This window comes from Neophocaena asiaeorientalis, unplaced genomic scaffold (genome assembly GCF_003031525.2).
Source record: "Neophocaena asiaeorientalis asiaeorientalis breed wild unplaced genomic scaffold, Neophocaena_asiaeorientalis_V1.1 scaffold436, whole genome shotgun sequence".
NCBI classification, from domain to species: Eukaryota; Metazoa; Chordata; class Mammalia; order Artiodactyla; family Phocoenidae; genus Neophocaena; species Neophocaena asiaeorientalis.
This window is the reverse complement of record NW_020172473.1, coordinates 323,846-349,975: the sequence shown is the minus strand read 5'-3', so window position 1 is coordinate 349,975 and position 26,130 is coordinate 323,846. Positions and strand designations below refer to the sequence as shown.

At 45.8% G+C, this 26,130-nt stretch overlaps 1 protein-coding gene across 4 annotated transcripts in view; it reads left to right on the top strand.

Moving 5' to 3' along the window:
• The window catches only part of SIPA1L2 (signal induced proliferation associated 1 like 2), a 109,260-nt gene that overhangs the window by 19,672 nt on the left and 63,458 nt on the right, over positions 1-26,130 (top strand). For all 4 annotated transcript variants that reach the window (XM_024738165.1, XM_024738164.1, XM_024738163.1 and 1 more), the window contains exons 2-6: positions 196-329; positions 2,343-2,531; positions 10,647-10,821; positions 15,161-15,264; positions 23,751-23,908. In XM_024738165.1, coding sequence (XP_024593933.1) covers positions 196-329; positions 2,343-2,531; positions 10,647-10,821; positions 15,161-15,264; positions 23,751-23,908 — 760 coding nt within the window. The remainder of the gene's footprint in view (positions 1-195; positions 330-2,342; positions 2,532-10,646; positions 10,822-15,160; positions 15,265-23,750; positions 23,909-26,130) is intronic.

Here is a 26,130-nt window from a genome sequence, read left to right as displayed (position 1 = left end):
GAGAGGCCCGCGTACCGCCAAAAAAAAAAAAAAAAAAAAGTGCATCTGATTTGGAGGCAAATAAATGGATCACATCTGGGGGAATCCTGCACCAGAGCCACTGGTACGTCTTCAAGGATTGGATACACACGCTGAAAGATACCCACCCTGTTCTTTGTTCCCTTCTCCTCATGCCACTGCTCTCTTCCATTGCAGAGCACCAGAACTACTTTGGAATCGATGAGAACCTCGGCCCTGTGGCAGTCAGCATCCGGAGGGAGAAGGTGGAAGACCCCAAGGAGAAAGAAGGGTCCCAGTTCAACTACCGGGTGGCTTTCAGGACGAGCGAGGTACTGGGCGCTCATGGGGTGTGTCCTGGGCTGGGCCTTGGGGTCACCGCTTGGTTAAGGTGTTGCTTTCACTGTCAGTGCTGTGATCCCAGCAGTTCCGGTGACCAAAAGGGCTTAGACTGTTTTGTTCAAAGTAGAAAATGTGAAGACCTTTGATGGATGTGGCAGTGATTTGACTGCCACCTTACATGACAGAAAGGATAAAATGATCAAGATGCAAGGTTTTCGGGCCTGAAGCAGAGGACAAACTTGAACTCTATGATTCATGTCAGAATTGAAGGACGACTTCAGCGTCGAATGCAGAAAACCAGGAGGCCACCCGTGGGGTGGGTGTTGGCTTAGCGTGTCTGTAGGTGCAGCAGCTCTGTGGCCCTGCACTTTGTCCCGCCAGCACCCAGGCTACTTCCCCGCTGGTCTTGCTTTGAGTGAAAAGTGCGACTGTTATACACCATATGGCCGATGCGTGGAGCCCTGTAGGCGGGGATGTTGATTTATATGAAGAACTAGATCTGGCCTGCACTTCGGGTTTTATCCTCTTGACCATTGTAATTAGATGGGAATGTGTCGTCCACACAGTCCAGAATGTGATCCCTTCTGCATCAGAGTACAGAGAGCCCCTCGCCAGCCCTGCCCAAGCCTGGCACTTTGGTGCCCACTGCCTGTGCATCGGTGCTCCCGTGAACTGGGCTCTGTGCCGTAAAGAGGAAAGGAAGCCCTCTCTGGAGGTGACATATTGTAAGTTACGGACCTGCAGCCTCCCGTTCGGTAGCCACTAACCACGTGTGACTATTTAAATTTAAGGTAATTGAATAAAATAAAAAATGTGGTTCCACGGTCACACGTGTCACGGGTCAGGCGCTCAGCAGCCACTCGGGGCTGGTGGCTCCCGTATCAGCCAGTGCAGATGGAGGGCGGTCTCATCACTGCAGAAAGTCCTGTTGCACAGCGGTGCCCCGGAGCTCTGTGCAAATGCTAGGCGCCGTTGTTACCACGTCACTACGGCTGCTTTGTCGGAGGGGTGGGATTAGAACCAGACCTCTCGGCTGGCCGTGCTGGGCCTCCTCTCTCCGCGTATTTGACCTGGGCTTAGATGACACGAGTCAGACTAGTGGCTCCAGGCTTTCACGACGTGTTTGAGGACATATCACAGATCAGGAGGCAGAGTCCGGTGGTGGTCTTCCCAGCCCTGGGTCACCTGCCCACGGGGGCCACGGGATCACCCCACTCAGCCTCGGGAATTGCCAGCCATGGAAGGTTAAATAGGAAAAGTGGAAGAAAAGAAGATGATGTAGAGAAAAATGGGAAAAAGAAAACGGAAGGATGGAGGAGGTCGTTGTGGCTAGCCTGGCCCTAGGACCCCCGGCTCATCCTCGGCATTCCTCTTCTGTCGGTTCCGATCGTGGTGGGAGTGACTTAATGTCCCCGGGCAGGGCTTTGTCTCACTCCTCCTCGTGTTTCACGCACGTCTGGTTATATCAGCTCCTTCTTGACGCACGAATCCTTCGGTTGTTCAAAGACTGACTGTTGAGTGTTGAATTTGCTTTTTCAGATCGAGAACTTTTAGCCTCTTTTGCCCTACTCCAAAAAGAGCCTTAGCTTTCTTCCTCTTTTTTTTTTTAACATCTTTATTGGAGTATAATTGCTTTACAGTGGTGTGTCGGTTTCTGCTTTATAACAAAGTGAATCAGTTATACATATACATATGTCCCCATATCTCTTCCCTCTTGCGTCTCCTTCCCTCCCACCCCCCCCATCCCACCCCTCTAGGTGGTCACGAAGCATGGAGCTGATCTCCCTGTGCTATGCGGCTGCTTCCCACTAGCTATCTGTTTTACGTTTGGTAGTGTATATGTGTCCACGCCACTCTCTCACTTTGTCACAGCTTACCCTTCCCCCTCCCCATATCCTCAAGTCCATTCTCTCTTCCTCTTTTTTTAAGGCAACTAAAAAGTTATGCTTTAAAGAGGTAACCAGGAATAAGTGTTAACTGGAATGTTGTATTTGCCCCTGCAGCTGACAACCCTGAGAGGAGCGATTTTGGAAGATGCCATACCCTCTACCGCCAGGCATGGGACTGCACGGGGACTCCCTCTCAAAGAAGTCCTGGAATACGTCATTCCAGAGCTGAGCATCCAGTGCCTGAGGCAGGCCTCGAGCTCACCCAAGGTCTCGGAGCAGCTGCTCAAACTTGATGAGCAAGGGGTGTGTATCACGTGGGAGACTGTAAGTGTGCGGGACTTTGTGTCCATGTTTCTGAATGTTTTGGAGCTTTCCCATCCATCTGCCTTTGGAGATCGTGTCTTTTTAATGCCTTAAAGCATTTTCCTCCAGTTTTTCTCAAATATGCCTCTATACTAGTTAAGTAACAGGATGCCTTTAATAATAAGTGCAGCACACCTCCTGCGGAGTTGTGACTTGCATTGTCTTCACCAGGGTTTTGGTGTGTCCCAGCCAGCAGGAGCAGAACTGGTGCATGATTATTAGAGACCGCTGGTGTATTTTCCCAGGGCGTAAAGAACTCACGTTGGGCCTTGCCCTGAACTCACATTTATTCTTGGCTGCTATGGGCGAAGTGTCATGCTAACAGATGGCAGTGAACAGCACGTATCAGGAGGCTTGAAGCTAAGACTTGGTCCCTACCCTTGGGGCCATTAAGACGAAGAACACCACGGCCGTTAGTGTAGTCATGGGTCATGGAGACATAGAAATGCAGTGTGTGCTCTGGGAAAAGAGAAAGTAACATCTGAAGGAGGTGGTGTTGTAACTGGGCCTTCAGACGAGTAGAGTTCCAACGGGGAGATACGAGCAGTTGGCTCTTTTAGAAACTATGGCCAGTTTCTTTACAAGAGAAGGGCACACGCAGGGAGGTTAGGAGTTAAAACAACAGCAGTCACAAAATATGTTGAGGCTGGAGTGAATGCTGGGCTAAAGAGTTAGCACTGGATCCAGGAGGTGGTAGGGAACATTGAAGGTTTGCCGGTAGGATGTGACATGCTCGTAGCTGTAATTTAGGACGACTATTCTGGTAGAAGGGTACTGGACAGGCTGGTGAAGGTAGAGCCTGATGATGGCCTGGAGCTCAATTATGTGATTATTGATAGCATCCGGGAGAGAATTAATGATGGACAGGATTTAGGTGGTGGCCCAGAAGACGGAAAGAAGCCTTTTAACTTCAGATGCAAGATAATTTGGAGGCGGAACTGAGTGGTCGGTGCCCAAGGGTATGCGTTTTATTTTAAATGTGTGGATTTGTTTTTAAATACATGCTTTGCAGAAAGAAAAAGACAATTGTGATGTCTTTCCAGAATTTTCCAAGGACAATTCTTTCTCATGTTTTGGAGGGAGTATGCGGGATTTCTTGGTGGACCCAGTAACACACTCCCTGTGGTATATTGGTAGAGTATTTGCTACTCAGATGGCTGGAATCCTAAGAGATGAAGTTGTAATTGCACTAGCAAATTAACACTGCATTCTCAGCCAGAGGAAGCAGGCACTGTGACATTCAGAGTGGATAATCCTGCAGTCTGTCTTTCTCAAGAATGAAGGCTGATGTATTAAAAACAACAACTAAACCAAACCAAAACTTGAACCTTGAACAATTGGCTTCTAAAATCCCACAGAAGAGTTCATCATGGTCACCACTGGTAAAGTGCTTTTAGAATGGTCATGTCATGAGGCAGTTGAGGAAATCCTGTTGTCATGGAGGGACAGAGCGGGTGTGTCGCTGCTGGTCCAGGGACTCAGAGTTCAGGAGGGCTTGGTGGGAAGGACAGCATTTGTCAGCAAACCAAACCTGAGTCCACTCACCTGCAGGTAGGTGCAGTAAAGTCAATCTCCTGACACCGGGTGTGGGTGAAGGAAAGTGCAGCGTTTATTGTAAAATCACCAGTACAGGGAGAATGGGTGGCTTGTGCTCAAAAACCTCAAACTCCCCGAAGGGTTTCAGCAGAGCATTTTTTCTTCTTTTTTTTTTTTTTAACATCTTTATTGCAGTATAATTGCTTTACAATGGTGTGTTAGTTTCTGCTGTATAACAAAGTGAATCAGCTATACGTATACATATATCCCCATATCCCCTCCCTCTTGCATCTCCCTCCCACCCTCCCTCTCCCACCCCTCTAGATGGTCGCAGAGTACTGAGCTGATCTCCTGTGCTATGCGGCTGCTTCCCACTAGCTATCTATTTTACATTTGGTAGTGTATATATGTCCACACCACTCTCTCACTCTGTCCCAGCTTACCTTTCTCCCTCGCTGTGTCCTCAAGTCCATTCTCTACGTCTGCGTCTTTATTCCTGTCCTGCCCCTAGGTTCTTCAGAACCATTTTTTTCTAGATTCCATATATATGTGTTAGCATACGGTATTTGTTTTTCTCTTTCTGACTTACTTCACTCTGTATGACAGATTCTAGGTCCATCCACCTCACTACAAATAACTCAGTTTTGTTTCTTTCTATGGCTGAGTAATATTCCATTGTATATATGTGCCACATCTTCTTTATCCATTCGTCTGTCGATGGACACTTAGGTTGCTTCCATGTCCTGGCTATTGTAAATAGGGCTGCAGTGGACACTGTGGTACATGACTCTTTTTGAATTATGGTTTTCTCAGGGTATATGCCCAGGAGTGGGATTGCTGGGTTGTGTGGTAGTTCTATTTTTAGCTTTTTAAGGAACCTCCATACTCTTCTCCATAGTGGCTGTATCAATTCACATTCCCACCGACAGTGCAAGGGGGTTCCCTTTTCTCCACACCCTCTCCAGCATTTACTGTTTGTAGATTTTTTGATGACGGCCGTTCTGACCGGTGTGAGGTGATACCTCATTGTAGTTTTGATCAGCAGAGCAATTTTAAAGGCCGGGTGAGGGAGAGGAGCCCCAGGGTCTGTGATCAGCTCGTGCACAGTGCTCTGATTGGCTGATGGTGGTCAGTCCTTAGGCACCAGAAGGTCTGGGAGCTACGTGCTCATCATCATCAAGTAATTTCTTCCATTTGGGGGTGGTTTTAGCATCTGAAAAACAACTCAGGAAATAGGCGTCAGATACTGTTATCTGGTCTGTTATCTGGGTACTTCAGTGAGGAGCTACAGCAGAGGATATGGGGGAGGGGTCTGTCCTGGGAAGGCCCCATAGGGTCCTGCTCTGTTACACATTCACTTCCGTGTCATGGAAGAGTCTGGAAGAGAGGTGCCGACCCCCGTGGTCTTCATCCCTTTATGTTTCTGGTGTGTGTTGCTTCTCCCTTGATTACATGTCCCTCACCTGCTGGGTAGCAGGTGCCTGGCGAATGAGGTGCTTGGTCCCTCAGGCTGCTGTGGAGGAGTCCACAGGTGGCCCTGTGTTCCCCAGCCTGGATCCTGACGCCCAAGCCCTGAGAGACGTTACAGCAGCCACAGGTGACTGTCTCCTCACAGAATGAAGCAGACACTTCTTGGGATGTCTGTCCGGCAGGACAGGTCCAGGAGCTGTGCCGGTGGGAAGCAGTGAAGGTTATAAAAATGGCTCTGCCAGGGAATTTCTCTTAAACTAAGCCTTCGGGTACTTTGAATGGACACCTGTTTACAATCTGACGTCAATGAATTAATTTTGAGAACTGGGTGCTTGCTTTAAGCACACCAGTACAATTAGAGCTCTGGCTGTATTCATGTGTTTTTTCTTTTGAGATTATATTTATTTGACTCCAGTATACTTTCATAATGGTGTACAATATAACATTTTAACGCCCCCGACTCTTAGTGGTATCTCATTTCCATATTACGTCAGCAAGAGCTACTTACTATTTATGCTCATCTCTGAAAGATATTAGACAGCTTTTCGAACATCCTGGTTTCCAAAGGATCCTTAAAAGTTGCCCTAACCTGTCGGGGTGTTGTGAGTCACTTCTGGGTAGTGCTGTCTTTATCTACTTTCCTGATAGAAAATCTTCCCAGGGAGGGGATGGGCCAGTTTTATGTTACTGGTCTTAAGGGGTTTTAATCTTGAAAAAATACTTTAAAGGACATATTGTCGTTTTCTGCTTTCTTGGAGTTTGGGATCCATTCCTGGTTTGACAGTCACTGTTTATCTGCTCTGCGCAAGACATGTTGTATCAGTGGGAGATATGGTGGGTATCGGGTCATTCATTCCGTTCTTTACATTTGGTAAGATGTTTTGAACAGGAAGACTCCATGCCATGGAGAATCATAAGGGAAGTAATTATCAATCAGGACTTTGAAAGTTTTGCTACTTTATCTACATAAATTCACTTCCCAACCTCTAAGATACCATTTTTTCCTTTTTTAAAAGACTATCCTAGTTTGTATAACAGGTGAATTCCTAAGATTATATACGTTGACTTTTTTTTTTTAATTGAAGTGTGGTCGATCTACAATGTGTCAGTTTCAGGTGTACAGTAAAGTGATTCAGTTATACATAGATATGTATTCCTTTTCAGATTCTTTTCCATTTAGGTTATTACAGTATATTGAATATAGTTCCCTGTGTTTATTTTATATATAGTAGTGTGTATCTGTTAATCCCAAACTCCTAATTTATTTTTCCCCACTAGGTTGACTTCTTAAAAAATTAATTCAGATACATTATGACAGCTCACCAACTTAGAATATTAGGGCATCTTTGGATTAATTTGTTCACAAGCCAATCACCCCTTCTGCTCTTGCCGCCTCACCCAGATGTATGTTCACACACGTACCAGGTTTACGTGACACGAAGTCAAGCGGGTCTAAATCCATGGTACTACACGCTTAGAGCAGATGGTTGAGTTGGGAGGATGCAGTGGAAGGACTTTCCTGCATTTATTTTCGAGGCCACTCTGAGGCTCTGTTTTTTGTCACCTTCCTTTAAATTTAAATTTTCTTGTCAATAATGATGGGGCTTCTGGCCTTTGGAACAGAGCACTCAGTTTTTATCCAGTCCCAGGAGGCAAGGGATCGTCTGCCTGTCCGTGCAGGGTCTGTGTGTCCAACTCTGGGCACGGGAGCAGTATAGAGTTTGGGCAAGTGGGTGTTTTTAGTTTTTGACCGTGGTGACGCCCAAGTGCCGGCCTCGTTCACCCCAGGACAGTGGGACTGGCTGTGATTCACATCAGAACAGTTAAAGGAAGGTCAGTGGGACGGGGGCGTGGTTAGACTCAGCCTGAGGTGTAGAGGGCTTAGAAACAAAGCCTTGTTCCGAGAGAACTGGGGGTTTTAGTTCATGGGGACCTGGAGTCTGTCCTCCCCTTGGAACCGCGATCAGGCTGAAGAGGTGTGCCAGCTTTCTGGTGAACCACGGGCAGGAGGGGGTCAGCCTTGATGTTGCATTTCCATTGATTTCGTGAGGTTTATAAGAGATCGGAGTGAGAGAGGTCTCTTCCTTCACACCGTGTCTCATCCTCTTACTGGTTTAGTGGAATCACAGGCCTTGTAGTAAACAGGCCACAGTGGTTTATTCTCAGTCACTGGACCAGAGCTCTAGGAGCTGGGGCAAGACACCTGGGGGCTTTGAAGTCTAATTTAGCCTCATCCCCTGATTCCCATGGGCCCAGGGCTGTTTGGGTAGAAAGCAAGTCCTGTTCCCAGTTGGGATGTAGACACAGGCTGGTCTGCGATGGCTAGAAGGAGAGGGCTGTGAGCGGATGGCACCGCGCTCAGCAGGGAAGCTCCGGGGGCTTCAGCTCTCCAGGTATTTGGCCTTTGCCTGAGTCCACAGGAAGTATCAGGTCCGCAAGAGTCAGGAATCAGAGAGAAACTGTGCTGGTCCAGGGAGGCTCTGCTCCACCCGCATGGGGCCGCCGCGGCCCCACCGCTGGGGCCCCAGACAGCTTTGCTCCGGGCCTGCTCCGCAAAGAGGAAGAGGAAGGGTTTCCTGCTGGGGATGGCGGGGCTGCCTGGGACAAGCTGCAGGTGTGGCAGGGGTGCGACGTGAGGTGGCACCAGGAGAGGTGGCACCAGGAGAGGTGGCAGGGCTCTAGGGGGGGCGGCAGGCAGGGGGACAGACAGGGTGGCAGCCTTGGGACAGTGAGCTCCCAGGATGCAGGTGGTGGTACGGCCGCCCCTGCTGGGTGTGGAGGATGTGTGGGCGGGGGCCCGTGGGGCCCTGGGTACCGGTGCCTGCTAATCACTCCACAGGATCTCTGGGGGACTCTCCATGAGGCCAGGGCCGGACGACTGGGGAGAGCGGAAATCCGCTTCTAACAGCAGGCGGGAGGTGCAAGCGTCATGGTGTCGGGGAGGTGCAAGCGTCATGGTGTCGAGGAGGTACAGCAGTCTCGTAGAGGTCCCGTTAGAGGATTTATCCAGTTCTGGCAGTCACCAAGGCGATCCACATCTGTGGTGACAATTGCCAATCCCAAGTGTTTCCTAAAGTACTCTGAGATCCTGGAGCGTCTTCTGGGTCCCTCAGAACAATTAGTGTTCTGAAACAATTAGTGACATAATATGAGACGTTTGTATTATACTTCCTGCTTTTGGAGGATGATGGTCTGTTTGCAGTAAATGTGGTGTCTCATTTATTTGGATAGTTGAGTTGATCAGAAACATGTATTCCTCAATCCCTGGGCAAATAGAAATGTTTTTTCTGTCTTGACGCCGCTAAAGGACTAGTACAGCACAGCTCATAACACGAACAGCTTACGGCCAGCATCTCATAGCCCCACATTCAGGGCCTGGATCCTTGTCTTCACGGTGTGATTGGGGCCTGTGCGCTCTCCACCCGCCCCCCAAACCCCTCACCGTGGGAGCCATCCCTGTAGGTAGCTTATCCGGTCCAATTAGGAACAGGTGATTGATGTCTCGTTTGGTTCCTCCCGCCTCCCCCGTAGCACTCAGGAGGTGGAGCGCATGTAGAATGTACTGGCGGTCGGCTGCCCGCCCAGCTCTGAGCTTCCCCTAGCATCTCTGCCGAGATGCCCCAAGCAGACGGATCCCTACCTTGCTTGGATTGTACGTTGTCATTGGTCACCCGGATGAGACTGCTGTGATCACTTTGCCACTCAAGGGAAATGAGTACCATTTTACCTTATTTTGCTGATCTAGTCAGCTATGAGTTTTGATTAAAGGCTCTGTTTTACAGCTGATAATAAAAGTGAACAGTGTTACGGATGGATGCCTTTAGGGAATCAGAGAGGGCTGATAATCCGCCAGCCTTTGGAGGCTCAGATTGCTGCTAGTAAGATGAAGTGCCCTGATTTCCTGAGTGACAAGTAGTTCCTCTTTAGGGAAAATACGAAAGCTGTAAAGGTGGATCCAGTTTCTCCCTGGCCTTGGGAGAAAGCAGTGCGGTAGCTTCCAGCACGATACGGGATAGACAGGGAGATAGAGCTACAGCAGGAAATCTTCAATTCCTATTAAAATTCTTTATGGCCTATTGTATATCTAGCAGATGTTTTCAAGCCAGTCAAAAATGTAGAAAGGACTGTAATTGTTGAGTCAGAGTTACTTTTGTGGAAACAAAACATTATTCTATCACTATACGTATATCGCAATTTCCTTACCAGACCTGAATTTGATTTGCTTTTTTTAATTACAGTCTTTCATATTTCCATGAATGTTCAAATAACGACAACAGAAAAGCATGAGGAACCAGAGAGGGAAAACTTTTTAAAGTGTGCGGCCTTTTTCTCTTTCTAACTTGGAAGATAATGCTTATGACTATATAGAGGGTATGAGATTAAATATTTCCAGAGTTGTATTTTTAAATAAACGCTTGAACCAGGCTCTCCATTTTGGAACCCTGGCAGCTCCCACATGGGCAAGGCCATTCATCATATTTCTTAGGGTGTCTGACGTTTCTCCAGCTGTTATGTTCGGGTGTCTGGGTTTGTTATGTATTTGGAGTATTGTGTACAATGACAGCTGCTTATTCTTATGCTTCTTAGCTTACGGGAATTGTTCCTGACATGCTTTCCTGAGAACAGAATTCTCAGCTCCTTGTCATTTTAATTTTACGGGAAGTTAGCGTGTCTGATACTTTCTGTTTTTATTTTATTTTTATATTTTTTTAATTTAATTTTTATTTTTTTGTTGATGCGCGGGCCTCTCACTGTTGTGGCCTCTCCCGTTGCGGAGCACCGGCTCTAGACGCACAGCCTCAGCGGCCATGGCTCACGGGCCCAGCCGCTCCGCGGCATGTGGGATCTTCCCGGACCGGGGCACGAACCCGCGTCCCCTGCATCGGCAGGCGGACTCTCAACCACTGCGCCACCAGGGAAGCCCCCATTTTATTTTTTAATCTGATTTTTATTTTATATTGGAATAGAGTTGATTTACAACGTTGCTTAGTTTCAGGCGTCCTTGTCTGATACTCTTTGCCGAGTAATTCCCTTTCTGCCCCATTTCAGCTGAGCTTTCAGCACAAGATCGGGATCCTGTATTGCAGAGCCGGCCAGAGCACCGAGGAGGAGATGTACAACAACGAGACGGCCGGGCCAGCTTTTGAAGAATTCCTCGACCTGCTGGGCCAGAGGGTGCGGCTGAAAGGATTTAGTAAATACCGGGCTCAGCTGGACAATAAAAGTAAGCTTCAGACTTGCTTGTGAATGCACAGATTTAATGCTCCAAAAGTAGGCGCACCCCAGACATCTAAGCTAGCGATCCCGAGCCCTCCCCTTCTTGACCCCCTGCAGCAGCCGAGCTGGCTTATCTGGGATGGAGTGGAGATTTCCTCAGATGAGCAGAGGGGGCACATTTCTCAAGAGCTCTGTGTCTCTCATAAGCTCAAAGGGTCAATTCTTGTTCCCACGTAACAAGAGCAGAGATTCCCCGGTGTTTGGTGAATAATCTTTTAATATGTTCTTCTTTCTTTTCACCTCACCTGTCCGTTACACCCTGTCCCACTGCAGCAAGGATGAGCCCCGCATTCATTTCTGAAAGTCTAAACATCACCACGTCCACTCAGGCCGTGCTCACGGCCTTATCTCTGCTTGTTTCCGTTTTCACGATGTTACCTGGGGAGCTGAAGCAGTGATGAAAAAGCTGACGCATCCTGCTTTCCAAGAACCTTAGTCAGGTCCCCTCCTATGATGTGTGAATTTGTCTTGTCTCTCCATTTAGGTAACCGTGTTCCTTATGGCCCTCATAAATTCGAAGCGTTTCACCTTCGTATTTGTGTTGTCATTTAGTTGCTCTCAGCACACCTGGTAAAAATACCAGGCAGGGTAATTTTGTGAATCTGGGGAAATTCTGCTTATCGTCAAACAATTGAGCGCTCGCTCTTTTAATGAAGGATGAGCAGATAGATTCTGAACTTGGAGGTCTGGGGGGGCATCTAGCCCTAGAGGAGGGGCCGGTGGGAACTCTTCCCTGGGGGAGGGTCAACGTGTGGCCGAGCCAGGGTTGGCATGGAAGCCACCTGAGCCCCTGCGGCCCCTGGCCCGCTCACCTTGCGACCATCAGAGATACTTGCCTAGATCGCCGGTGGTGCCACTCTTGGCGCGCGTGGCCTGTCATCAGTTCTGGGGTTTTGATCTGTTTTTGAAAGTTACACTTAGAGGATAGATCGCAAGACCTGGACACGGTGTTGGCTCACATGCGGGCCCTGTGTGTCCTCCACACACGCCAAGGTTGGAGTTTGACTATTAGGCTGAATGTGTATAGCTCATGCCTCAGAAATATTAAGGTTAGAAAGTAATTTGTGACAGCCATCGCAAGCCATCGCAAGTATCCACATCTTTTAAGAAGGATCAGTGAGACCTTTTCTGATTTTCTCCTCTGTTTCCTGTGCAAACTCCCCTTACCCACAGACAGTCACATACCCCCTAGAGGTGCTGGCATGCCAGCCTTAGGGACGTCCTTCCAGGAGAACCACTGCCAACGTGGACTCATTGCTATGCATGCCTGCCGTCCCTCTGCTGTGGGGTGGATTGGGGAAGCATTTTAAGAGCTTCTGAGCTGTACATTCTAGAAAACTACAACAGAGGTAATGCAGATATTTTCCTATGTATAGAATTGACATCAGCTTGGAGTTTTCATGGCTTAAGAGATGTCTTTAATACATTACAGAGGTAGTGCTAAGTACTTTGGTACAAGGAAATGATAACTTCAGAACAAGATTTTGATATGTTGATTCTAATAATCAGCGAGTCTTCTATTTTTATGAGCAGGACCTTCTATGAGATGCAAAGAAATCATGGCATGCCTTTAGAGAGGAGGTCTCTAAGAATTATGTTTCATGGAGTGGTCAAATAAAAAGTATGTCTTTCATGAAGTGGGCAAAAAAAAAAAATATCTTCCTTCTTAAATACAGGAGAGTTGTGTTGCAGTTTTCATTCCGCCTGCCCACAGGACCTTGGGCAAATCTGGGCCTCATTTTCTTCACAAAGAAAAGTCAGAGTTTCAGGCTAGAGTATCTGAGATGTCCCTTCCAGCTTTAAAATGGGTTGTTCCTCTCTTAAGTACAGAATGAAATGGGGTAGGAACAGAGGCGCTGTGAGCCGCTAAGGTGCTCTGCTATCCAATAGAATATAGACCCCCAGGCCGTGGCCGGCCTTTCTTTGGTTGGCTGCAGAGAATGATAAAACCGGAGACTGCCGTGATGGCCCTTATCTCTCTCTCTCTTTTTTTAAAAATAAATTTATTTATTTATTTTTGGCTGCGTTGGGTCTTCGTTGCTGCGTGCGGGCTTTCTCTAGTTGCGGTGAGCAGGGGCTACTCTTTGGTACAGTGTGCGGGCTTCTCGCTGCGGTGGCTTCTCTTGTTGCAGAGCACAGGCTCTAGGTGTGCGAGCTTCAGTAGTTGTGGCATGCGGGCTCAGTAGTTGCGGCTCACGGGCTCTAGAGCGCAGGCTCAGTAGTTGTGGCGCACGGGCTTAGTTGCTCCACGGCATGTGGGAACTTCTCGGACCAGGGCTCGAACCCCTTGTCCCCTGCATTGGCAGGCGGATTCTTAACCACTGCGCCACCAGGAAAGCCCCCCTGTATCTCCTTTTGAACAGAAATATTTGCAGCAAACCCTTGAACAAGCTTGAGCTGACCTTTTGCATTACCCTTCTGATGTTTAAAAGAAAAACTTTGAAAATATTGAATACTTAATTTTAGAAATTCGTCCTTTAGCACTACTTGAGATAGACAAATTATGACCACGTTTTTGAGAGTGTTTCTCCCCCTTCCCCCTAAAAGTGCATTTTTCTTTTTTCATTATGATTTCCTGAATCTGAAGCCCATTGACCAGACTGTGAAATATCTGTCAGCATTTCTCATACTGAATTTTAAGCATCGTAGTGACTGTGTTGTGAGGGGAGTCATTGAACCTGCAGGGTTAGTTCATCCTCTGACCTTCAGTGTTACTTCTTCGTGGGAGGAACAGTCGTCATTCCATCATGACCGGCCTGCTCACTTCCAAAGCCACGTTTCATCCTTAAGATCCTGAGACAAGACAGTTGAAATGGAAGATTACTCTCTAAGAAGTCCTAAGAAAAATAACAAATATGCATTTAATGAACAGCTAAAAGAGAAAATGGGGGCTGGATAATCTAGAGCTTATTAGATGAATATCCTCTCTGACCGTCTGCAAGTTAATTTATCAGTATCCATAGATTAACATTCTACATACTCCCCTTAGGCGTGAAATTTCCTTCTGTGAATACCTCTCAGCACAAAACTGCACGCAACACTTTTTTCTAGAGGATTTTCAGGGCTATTTCTGAGTTAGATATAAATGTTGGAAATAAGAATATGTTGCATGATTTAGAAAGAAAATAATAAATGCCCATGAAGGTTAAGTGTTTTAATGTTCTTAAAGTAAAAATTTTAATTTTCAGATTAAAAAAAGGTTAGCCCAAGATCACTACTTAGAGTTTCCCCGACAAACACAATGGAATAAACTTTGTTTTCAATAATATCGAACAGTATTGTTTATTGTTGTTTAAAAGGTAGTCGATAAACCTGTGTATAGATCAAGGATTGAGAAGGGCAGTCTTGAGTTCTGTTTACATCTTAATTTCTATTTATCTTTTTGTCTTTATCCATATGCAAAGTGGTTCAAACCTCCGTCCTAAAATTATTATTTAAACGTTTTATAGTCACTGTTGGCTTGGGTGTCTGAAACTCTCAGTGAGGTAGTCTGTTGATAATACAGATGGGTTTCGAATTTGCACAGAATCATTCTGCTTTTCAAAAGATGAATAGCTGTATGATTAACAGGGATTCAGATGTCATAGTTTTTTTAACATGTATCAGTGCATAATATGCAGTAAGAGATCACATTCATCCTCCCTGGTCTTAATCATATGACTGCATCATCGCATTGCCTGTCAGAAAGAGAAGAAAATTACTTCCATCATTCAGGGAAGAAATCCTTAACGTCTTTCATTCCCATTTCCATATGAAGTCAATCCTGTTGCATTTTTCTGGGTTCTGGAGGGTCAAGTGCCCAAGGATAACTGACAATTAACCGTAGACACACGCACACGCACGTGCACACACACACGATGGGGCAAGGATAACTTCTGGTTAGCTCAGCCCCGTCTAATAATTGCACCCAGCCCGGCGCCAGGCCACACCTCCTCCTGTGCTCACCTGTACTTCTTGTGGCAGCAGCATCTCGCCCATGTGGGTCATCTAAGTTAGCACTGCGAAGGCAAGAGTGTAGAAGAAAAGAGAGGGGAAACCACGCACGCGTTCAGTAGAAAGCGCCTGGGTGAGAGCAGACGGCAAAACTCAGGCCGCAGGCGTGGGCTGGAAAGTGGGAGAAACAGGGCCTAGTGAGAGAGCGGGGCCACCCCCAAGACACTGGTCCTTTATCGTTGGGAGGTCTGTTCTTTTCGGTTGAATTGCCTTTTGTAGTAATGACCTTCTAAGTGTTGAACTGCCAATCTGCAGTGGCCTAACTTGTTCTTGCAATTAATCTTTGTTTTCAGCTGATTCTACAGGAACGCATTCCCTGTACACGACGTACAAAGACTACGAGCTTATGTTCCATGTGTGCACCATGCTTCCACATACGCCCAACAACAGGCAGCAGGTACGGCCTCCTCCCACCCCCACCCCCACCCCACAGGTGCCACCTCCGAGGGCAGCCCTTCCGGGCTATCAGTGTATTTCGAATTTGCAAAGAATCGGTAGGTTTTTCTCTTCGAATGGCGTTCATAGTCTTTGACCCTTTTATCATCTGGAAGTGTTTGGGCTTTAAAGGGATTATTATGGCACAAGTGTTATTTCACTCTTTGCCTACAGAACTTAGAAACTCTTCCACACTCACCTGGATTGCTTGCCAGGCAAAATCTTAATGGGAAGCAGTGTCAACTGTATTATTTACAGAAGAGGTCAACTAATGTAACCTGACCTTCCGCTTCTGCGTGTGGGTAGATAACTTCTAGAAAATATTGTTAAGAAAGAACCTTGTAACTCACTCGAGGCGTTCTTTAATTTTAGGGGTTTGATTACATTTGGGGTGAGTGCAGAGTTAAAGCAAGGTTTGTTTCCACGCTTAGAAAACTTAATTTTGCTGATGTCACGTAACCGCACTCCTTTGCGCTAAATTAAAGCACCAGGGACTACATAGTAGTTGCTCGATAAGCATTTGTCATGGGAATGAAACTTAATTGTTGCAGAGAGCTTCGTCTTTCTTTTTTACGTTTTTTCTGAATGCTCATGAAATGCAATGAAGGTAGTCAAGGGGGGCATTTTTCCAGCGAGGCCACTTGCCCTGTTCCCAGGTGGGAAGAGCCACCTTAGATCCCCCAGCCAAGAGGAAGAAGAGGCCCCTGACCCCCAGCCCGGCTTTGTCACATTTGGGGCTGTAGCTCCTCTGTTTATTCCTCTTCTCGTGGTAATTGCTAGATGGGTTTTTTCTACCTAATACTTAACCTCAATCCCTTGTCCTTCCTGTATTTTCTACAGGGTTTTCTAGTAATCAGAGTTCTGCCCATTACCTTCAGAGGATCTGTCTTTTGATCACACGTCTGTATGTTTTTTATGACATGGAGTTACAATCCCTAGGTCACACGTATGAATTTTACACATGTTGTAAACTAAAGGGTTTCTAGCTCTTCAAACGTTTATTTGGAATAATGCCATATAGGCTCACTCAGTTTTAAGATGCTCAATTTTAGACCATGCAGTTACTTTTGCGATCATCCAGTAATTAAACTCTGGGTGACTTGTTGCTGAGAAACCTGATAGGGCTGACTCAGGCCCAGAGACTCTGTCAGTAGGTTAGTGGAAATAGAACCAGTGCCTTTGGACCCCACTCATGGAGCATTCAACCCACAAGGCCCTGCCAGCTCCCCAGTTACCTGAGTCACTGGACTCCGAATCCACTCCGTTGTTTCTCAGAGGGCAACCTCTGAAATTTCGAAGTCCCTTGACTTTGCTGTTACCAGAACTCAAAGCTGGCTTCCCCCGTCCCCTTTTTATTGAACAGTAATTAAAAGTGTGGTTTTATGAGTTCTTTGTACCAGAGTTTCTTTCACTGAAACTCTCCCCGAAAAGTCCTGCACATAAAAACGTGGATGGAAGGATGGGGGTGGGGAGTGAGGTACGTGGGTGTTTTCAACTTCCCAAATGGGAGATTAAAAAAACAAAAGTCCCTGTACATTGAGATTGTATATTACAAACTCCGTAGCCTAAAGACTTGTTGGTTCCATTTTTGTTTTCCTTTTTTATCTTGAGTGAGAATCCGTGGCATTGAATGTTATGCCGATGCATTAGAGGTAGAAAACTGCTTGTTTTGCTTTTTTAATTGCTCTTGCTATGTGTAGAATAGACATGATCTTATATGTGTTTCATTGGGAAATCGGCATACTCAACGTAGGATGTAGGCGAGTAATCACAGTGTAACAGGGATGAGTGTAGGATGGGGGATAAGGGTCACTGGACTTGTATTCTGAACTTCTTGTAGTCAGTCATTTGCCTTGTGGCCTTGGAAAAGATTCTTAGTCTCTCAAGAAATTTGACAATTATATAATGAGGATGTGGTCTAGGTGGCCAACAGTGGGTGCTTGGAGCCCTGTACTGAGAAGAAAGAGCTCTACACCGAGGCTCAGGCGGGAAGAATGCTGTATTTTTGAGATACCTTCCGAGGGTTTGGAAGCAGGGAGGAGTGGCACACCTGAGCGTATTTGGACAAGATGATGCATAGCATCTCCCTCTTAGTGTTAGAATTCTGTGATTCTAGGGCCTTCTTTGAGGCTTCCTCCTTCTAGGTTGGCAAAAAGCTTCAGCAGAAAAATGTAGTTCTTAAGAGCAAGAATTCTAGAACCTTCCTGGATATGAATCCCAGCTACTTAGCTTTGTGACCTTGGGCACAATTGTCTGTGCTTTATTTTCCTTTATCCCTGAAGGTAGAGACTGTTAACCTCTTTCTTCACGGAGTGTTGTATGCACACAGAACCACTGCCCAGAACGTGGAGAGCAGTCAGTTAACATTTGTTGAATGAATGAATGAACGTTTCTTAGATGGTAGTTAGAATTAGGTGAGTTAATATGTATAAAGCACTCAAAATAGTGCTGGCACAGAGTGTGCTCAATAAGTTTTAGGTGTTATTATAATTTATAACTTATGAGATAGAGAGGACAAGTATTTTAGATGACTTAATTTGCATTTTATCTTCCTGTTCCCAGTGCTGAAGACCTATCATGAAAAGCTAAGGCCTGAATAGTTAAGAAAGGGAGGGACTAATTTATCAATAATTTCAGAAAATCATTTTTACTTTGACATTTAATACTTTGCTAATCACGACCAGAATATTCTGGTCATAGATCAGTGATGGCACCGTGCAGTCTTGGAACACGGACTTTCCAAATCTGTTGCGGGTGGTGCTACTTTGCCGTCTCTCGCACCCACCCCACCCGTGCCCACAGATGATGGTAATACCAAGGGCATAAGTGTCTGAAGTGACCATCCGGGTTCATGACTGCAGTTTGAGGCCACACAGCTTAGCAAAGTTAACTGGTCTGTACGTGAATTGGGCCTCTGACTTCGGCCTTATTAGCCCCGTGGTATTTGTGACTATTTCACTGTTCTAGATGCATCCACATCAGATACAATTTCTTGTGTTTGCTCTTGTAATAAATCAAGCTGAAAGCTGATTCCAAGATGTATTAAAATCTTCAGAGTCCATGACAGTTACAAGAGAGTTCAGTCTTTGGAATGTCTGGACTCTTACAAAGAAAACGTAGCCAGATAAGGAAGCCCGTTCTTGGAGTGTTTTCCCTTTTCAGTCAAATCCCCCAGGTCTCTCTCTGGGTCTCCTTGGCAGTCAGTCAGTCCACTTTTCCCAGGGCTGTCTCCCCTGGCTGCTTCCCTCCTGCTTGTCCTATAGACAGATCGTAGTTAAGCCATCATGGGATGTTATCAGTGGGACTTCACTTTGGCAGAGACAAACTAAGTATATAAACAGATGAAGGTAGCATGGTTCCTGGCACACAGTAAACTTTTGTGTGTGTGTGTGAATGCATGTGTAATGTTAGAGCTGCCCTGCTTGGAAGGGGTTTCCGAGCTCCATGGAGGTCCCTAAGGAAAAAGACAAAACCCCTGGGTTTCTGAGATTCCATCTGAAGAATCCTGGTCTTAGCCTAGGGATGGGCTTGATATCTACAGAGGAAATAGGGACAGAGCTTGTTAGGCTAGGCTGGAACCCCTTCTCCATATAATTTAGACAGATGGTCAGCCCCTGCCTTAAAAGGTTTGTGTACATACTTCTGTAAGTCCCTAATTGGTACAGCCGAGGAGCCATTTAAATATTGGAGGAATCTATCTCATTAAGTGCTCTCTCTACAGCCAGGTCCTGACTGCTCTTGGGTTCACCTATAAATAGTAATCTGGAATATTTGGGAAGCATCAAAGCCATATCCAGCTTTTCATGATTAGCTTTATTCCCAGGCCAGAAAGAAGAATGTATACTTATACCAGATAATAAGAATTATTGCTTTGCAGAAGGGCTGGTATTGCCCAGTTTCAGAAGAGAAACATTTGTATCGTCATAATCTTTTCTTATCTTCACTTTGTTATTAAATCATTGACAATCCGCATTCTTGGTTTATTTCTGTTCCTCCGTTTCCAAAATATTCAGTCTTGCTTAGCTGGTTTGTGCCTTTACTCTTGCCATTGGTAAAATATTTTATATAGTATTTTTATATTGGTTATATAGAATGGTAAATCAGCAATGCATCCTTGAAACGGTAATTAAATTTGAACTCTTCTTACTGATCTGAGATCACAGTGGTTAATTAGAGGTCACTTTTTTGTGGAAGCAAAGGAGGCAAGATCTTTTGTATTTATGTGGTAATGTGTGTAGGTTTTCCGCCTCTTTCTTGCTGGTCAGACTACTATTCTATGTTCACTTTTTCTGTGTCTTTATACAGGAAACTTTATAGATGCCTCTTAAAAATGAGAGCAAAATTCTGGCCACTGGTACATGCTCTTTTGAGTACAGAGAATATGAGGGGGCTGTGTTGTGTGCATGCATGTGTGTTTGTGTATGTTCTGTGTGCAAGTGTGCATAGTTAGGACGGTCTCTGAAGGAGGAGAAGCTAGCACACCGTGTAAAGGGGAGACACTTTCTAAGCAAGGGTTGGCAAACGCAAGGTGCCTGCTGCAGAGACAGGTGGGCGTGTTGCGGGATAGGGTGGCTGTCCAGAAGGGGAGGGGGGTGACGGGGTCGGAATCCGGGAAGGATCAGGACAGACCAGTCTTTGTCAGCCCTGCTCCTACTGCTGGGGCTTTCCGACCGTACCCCCAAGGACTGAGATCCAGAATTGATGATAGTTTTTTCAAAACGGGATACATTTGATTTTGTTCCTCACTTCTGGACTCATCTCTTTGAATTTCAGAACTCGTAATCATTAAACGATGCGGTTTTCTCTTTGAAATCTTGCTCATTTTCACATGTTTGCTTCTCAAGACAAGAAACTCTGTCTGGAGATCCGCCTTCTCCAGTTTCAAATTAAGCTTTCTCATCGCTGACCCTGAGAGACGACTTCTGAACGACATCCCAGCCGCGTCACATCTCCTTGTTACGGTGCAGCCTCTTTCCCCCTCTCCTCCAGAATTAGGTGCAACATGCTTTTTTTTTTTTTTTTTTTAACTTCCCAGGTTTTTTAAAAAAAGAATTTAACAAAGACTTTAACCTATTTGCATATGCAGCTGCCTGGAGGTTGGTTGTTTCCACTTGCTTTCAGTTCTTGCATGAAGTTAAAACTGGACCTGTGAAACCCTGAAGTGTGTTTAAGGAATTGAAGATAAACCCACAGCTTGCTATTTCTGTAGCATCTGTACGTTTTTTGTCAGGGAATTGGGTGAAGAATCACAGTTTCACTTTCCTTGTCATACCAAGAGCTTATTCCTGGCTCACAGCTTGAATCAAGTGTCGGGAAGTTAGCAGAATTGACTCTGTAAATCTAATACAATATTTATTAACTCACTCTCGCGGTTGAAGACTCTTGAGTTGGCCCTCTTGGCACTGAAGAAGTGTTACGAGCTTCTCACGTCTGGAAAGGCCTGGAAGACGTCGTTCCTCAATCCCCGAAATAGCACCGGCAGCGTCTTGGTGACCAGGAACTTGCCTTACTGTCTTGCTGGGCCGACCTGGTTTATGGGCTGCCGTGCCCTTTCCCCTTCCATTTCCGGAGTCGACTTCTACAGAATTTCATTGACGAGTTAGAACAAGACATAACTAACTGCTGAAGAGAACCCTAACCTTTATATAAGAAGCCCAAGAATTACTTAGGTTGTTTACTGTCTGACAATGAATGTTTCCGTGAACCTGCCAGATGCTGTATTTCTTTAGTCTCTGAAAAGATTCAGATATCCTATTGATGGCCCAGGTGTTCATTTTTCTTTGTTTATTCTCTACAGAGAGCTTGCGATTTTATTTTCCTCTTTTTTTTTTTTTGTCCCCCGCACCGGCAGGCGGACTCTCAACCACTGCGCCACCAGGGAAGTCCTATTTTCCTCTGCTTAATGAATCTCCTTGTTCCCCGCCCTCTCCCGCACTTTTTCTACAAAGTGCATTTTGTGATCGTGGTTAAATTAACTAGAATTTTAAAACTATTTCTAGCCCATTTTACAAAGCAAAAGAATGTGCTTAGAAAGGGGCAAAGGTGGGTTGGCACGTCGTCGAGGTAACTAGCCTGAAAGTTTCCTTTCACTTGCGCTTTAAATGTCCCTGTGGTGAAGTGTAGAACTGGACCCATGGTCTTCCTTCAGGAGCAAGAGAAATGGGTAGGAGTAGCTGTCCGCGTTTCACTGACTAATGAGGCTGGGCTGCCCTCTGAGGTTATTAACCCAGGAGGGTGGCCAGCGGACGCCCCAGTCACTGAGGAAGGAGGGGCCTAGAATTCCATACGTGGCCTTGGCCCCCGCAAGCTCCATCTATCTTCTCGTCAGTCTGAGAATTCCCGTGTTTCAAGGAGTTCGAGAGTTCCCACGTTTCAAGGATACAGAGGAAAGTACAGTGTAGGCCACTGTGTTCGTACTCAGCAGATACATTGAACACACTGTTAGGTAGTTCAGCTTTTCTTTCCATTTTTCATTTGTTCCTGAATTTTGTTGTCCTGTTACAGTACATGTGAGTCATGTATTTCAGTTATCGCGGAAACGAGGGAAGAATACATCTTAGCCTCGTACAGTTTTCAGCTTGTCATGATGCTTGTTTTATTTTTTTATTTATGTTTCTGACCGTGCTGTGCGGCTTGCCGGATCTTAGTTCCCCGACCAGGGATCAAACCCCGCCCCCCACCCCGTAGTGGAAGCGAGGAGTCGTAACCACTGGACCGCCGGGGAAGTCCCGTGATGCTTGTTTTAGATACGTGTGCTTGCCTTGTTTTCTTTTCTTTTCATGAAACGTTTACTGTGGTTAACATCTGTGTCCACTCTAGGATGGGTAAATAGTAGCACAGTGAATATATGACTAGTTTGCTACTGATTTTTTTACGTGCATCTTAAAATGTCACCTTTTACTTAAATATCTAGCGAACATTTTTAAGACGACAGCTGGCTCATTAATGGATATTAGTATAGCTTTCAAAACTTCACTCAGGCAGTAAAACGACTTTTGTGTGTTTATAACTTTAACCATCGGGATTTAAATAGCAGTTTTCCACCATATGAGTCAGCGACTTAACTGGCCCATAGTAGGGAACTCTGGAAGAAAGGACATTTCGTTCCCACTTTTCCAGGCCTTTTATCGTGCTAGATCACAAGTCAGGGGCCTGACAATGAAATCCTTTTTGTATCTGGGTTTAAAAGGTTTTTAAAAGTTGAAATTAATGCTCTTTACAGTGAAGTATGTTCCGTAAGTGCCAAATAAATTTAAGCGCGAGCTTGTTGCCTCTGTTATTGCTCGTAAAGAGAGATTTACTACCCGAGATTACCCCGTTCCTGCAGTGACATCACCAACTCATGTAAGGATTACTGTCTCTGTGAAAACTGAGGGTCCCAGACTCTGGGAGCACAGATCCTGATGGCTTTAGGTGCGTAAGCTTACGGAGTGTATGGATTTGTTGGTGTGTATTCAGAGTTGGTCACAATCTTCTTGCGCGGTGTTACGTGGCTGTGATTGTGTGTTTGTAACGCTTGTTATTTCACTTAGCCAGTGTGTGTGTGGGTGTCTGCTGTGTCCTGGGCAGCCCATTAGAAACTGGGAAACCAAAAGTCAACGAGATACAGCTCCTGCCCTCGTCATGATTATGACCTGACGCAGGAGAAGTAAACCAAGACTTAGAACAGGACACGACAGCTAATGTGGTCGCCATGGGCCTGGGGTATGGGTGCAGGGCCTGTGCAGTCCCTCCAAGGACGTTCTTTCCAGTGTGTTGGTAGCTCAGCAGAGACCTGAGTGGTCTAGGAGAGACCTGGGGTGAAGGGGGCATTCTCGGCAGAAGGAACATCGCAAGTAAAGGGGTTCAGGTGTTACTGACCTGGGGTTCCTTCTCTCCTGATGCATTTGTAATTTATTGGATTTTCCAACTGTTAATCTGGTGGAATTCTCTGTTCCTGAAATACATTGAAAAGGCTAGATTTCAGTTAATTAGCTTGAATATATCAGCCGCCAAAATAACAGTCTTCTGTATTTTTGTTGCAGAAATGCACGTGTCATGTAAGCCCCTGACACCCTCGTGCAGGACTTTCAGCCACCGTACCTTCCCCTGGACGCTCTGCCGTCTCCTCCTTTTAAGTCGAAGAGCTTAATCTACAAGATTCCTTAAAGCGATTTTAGCTCTAATGTGCTGTCATTTCAGGGCAAAAAGTGATAAAGATGAAAAGGAGAGAGAACACCAGTTGCCTTTCAAAGCAAAAGATGAACTTAAATATTGAGGCTTTTCTTTCCATAGGTCTTTGGACGCAGCCATGTCAAGGAGCCTTAGCTTCCGAAGGATGACTCTGCTTTTCTAAAAAACTCCTTGAAATTGAATGCTGAGTGAATTGTATACATTTACGTATCTTGTCTTTACAGAAAACCGTGTCTGTAACTCTGTGTGTGTGTGTGTTCACTTTCCTGACTGCAGCTCCTGAGGAAAAGGCACATAGGAAATGACATCGTGACCATTGTTTTCCAAGAGCCTGGAGCACTTCCTTTTACTCCAAAAAGCATCCGGTCCCACTTTCAACATGTCTTTGTCATAGTCAAAGTGCATAATCCGTGCACTGAAAATGTGTGTTACAGGTGAGTCCCTGGCGTTTCATGCTCCCAGGGTTGTTCCAACAGGACCTCATTCCCCAAAATGTCTTCCAATTAGTTTTCCAATTAGCATTTCTATGCCCATAATTATCCTTTTTTTTTTCTAGTTGTATTTCCCACAGTCTTCACTCAGGCACTTTCTTTCTTTCTTTCTTTTCTTTTCTTTCTTTTCTTTCATTTTATTTTTGGCTGCGTTGGGTCTTGGTTGCTGCGCACGGGCTTTCTCTAGTTGCGGCAAGCGGGGGCTACTCTTCTTTGCTGTGCGCGGGCTTCTCATTGCGGTGGCTTCTCTTGTTGTGGAGCATGGGCTCTCGGCACGCGGGCTTCAGTAGTTGTGGCTCATGGGCTCAGTAGTTGTGGCTCGCGGGCTCTAGAGCACAGGCTCAGTAGTTGCGGCGCACGGGCTTAGTTGTTCTGCGGCATGTGGGATCTTCCCGGACCAGGGATCGAACCCGTATCCCCAGCAATGGCAGGCGGATTCTTAACCACTGCGCCACCAGAGAAGTCTTACACTCAGGTACTTTCTGTAAGAAATTATTGCCTTCTTCCCATTTTGAAACAGTGAAATTCCTAGCAGTTCACAGTCCTAGGTTTCACCTTTCCTCAATGTTAAAGACTTCCTCCAGTCCCTGCCAGACCATCGCTTGATTGATAGCAGCCTCAGAAGTGGAGGATCTGGCCATTTCAGTGCTTCCCTGAAAGGAGCGCATTCTGGTGGTAAAATGTTTCTTCCCGTCTAAGAGCTTGGAAACACACACACACACGGTGGTGTGGTGGTGTGTCGAGATAGGGGTTTGACACTCGCTTTGGTGATTTCAAAAGGCCATCCAGGTGCCTCGGAGTCCCGAGACTGACGAGGTCTGCCCTTCCTGTACCCATGCTCTTCCTTAGGAAACAGCTGTCCCCGAAGGCTCCTGCCTTGTGGGGTGTCAGTAAAAGAGCCGGTCTCTGACCTGAGTGAGAATCCAGCTCTCCTGCCCCCTCATGGCGCTTTGTAACGAGTTAGCTTATGTTTTGGAGCCTTCATTTCCTTTTCTGAAAACTGGGGATAATAGTACCCACTTCAATGTGTAGTTATGAGGAATGAATGGCAGGAATTATGCAAAACACCTGTTAGAGTTCCTGGCGCTCATCTTAAAGCAGTGGTTACCGGTTGAGCAGCCTCCCGGACCTGGATGGGGCCCAGGCCTGGGTACGTGTGAGGGGGCAGAGGGGCCTGTGAACTGCAGCCGTGCCCTCCTAGGGGCAAGGAGACTGGCCTGTGTGCTTGGTGTCGCCAGCTTGCATCCCCACCCCACGCTCTCCCCATCGGCATGGTTTTCCCCCGTGGTGATGCTTGTATGCACCTCAGTTCAAGACCCCTGGCCTGAATGCTCAGAACGACTTTTTATTGAAAAAAAAAAAAAAAGTGATATTTGAAAAAAAAGGACATCTAGTCTGTATAAACGATACGCTTAAAACCGGTGACGTTGGTGCAAACATGCTCAGTCGGCTTATTCTTCTGGGATCTCCCCTGATGAATGGTAATGACGCAGAGTAATCTTAAATGAGCCTTCCTAATGGATTGGAAACATAAGCCTCGGGCTTTATTGTATTTGGTGTTATTGTAGAGGCTGCTATTCTTAGGTCAAATCAAGTATTTTTAATTACTTTCTATCTTTAGTTTATGCTTCTATCATGAGGTGGTTGATTAGCACAAAGAATCTTAAGGATAAATAATACCTCTTTATTTTTATCTCTTTTAGGTTTTCTGTGTTTAATTAAATGACCGGGGAGGGATGCTTTTGATATAGATCTTACCTATCAACAAAGTGGCTGGCATTATGTTTCCTGTGGTAGAAACCAGCTTGTACAAATGGTTCAAAGATGGGGTCATTGCCTTTGCAGATACCACGTTGCCATCACTAAATTATCATTTACGAATGAGATTCAAATGTAAAGCAGTGGAGTGCCTCTAGGTTTTGGAAGTGCCTCATAAACATTCATAATGATCACACTTACCACCTCATGAGTGTCCTTCGAAGAATCAATTGTAATCTTCTGGAAAACTAGTCAAATCGATTCCATGACATTTTTATGAAGATGTGTTTACTCTGTCAGTGCCCAGGTTTTCCAGAAACACCTCATAGGTCTGTTTCCTATGATTTCCTCAAAACATACCAGATACAAAATAAATTCATTAAAATAATTTCCAAGGAAATGATAAA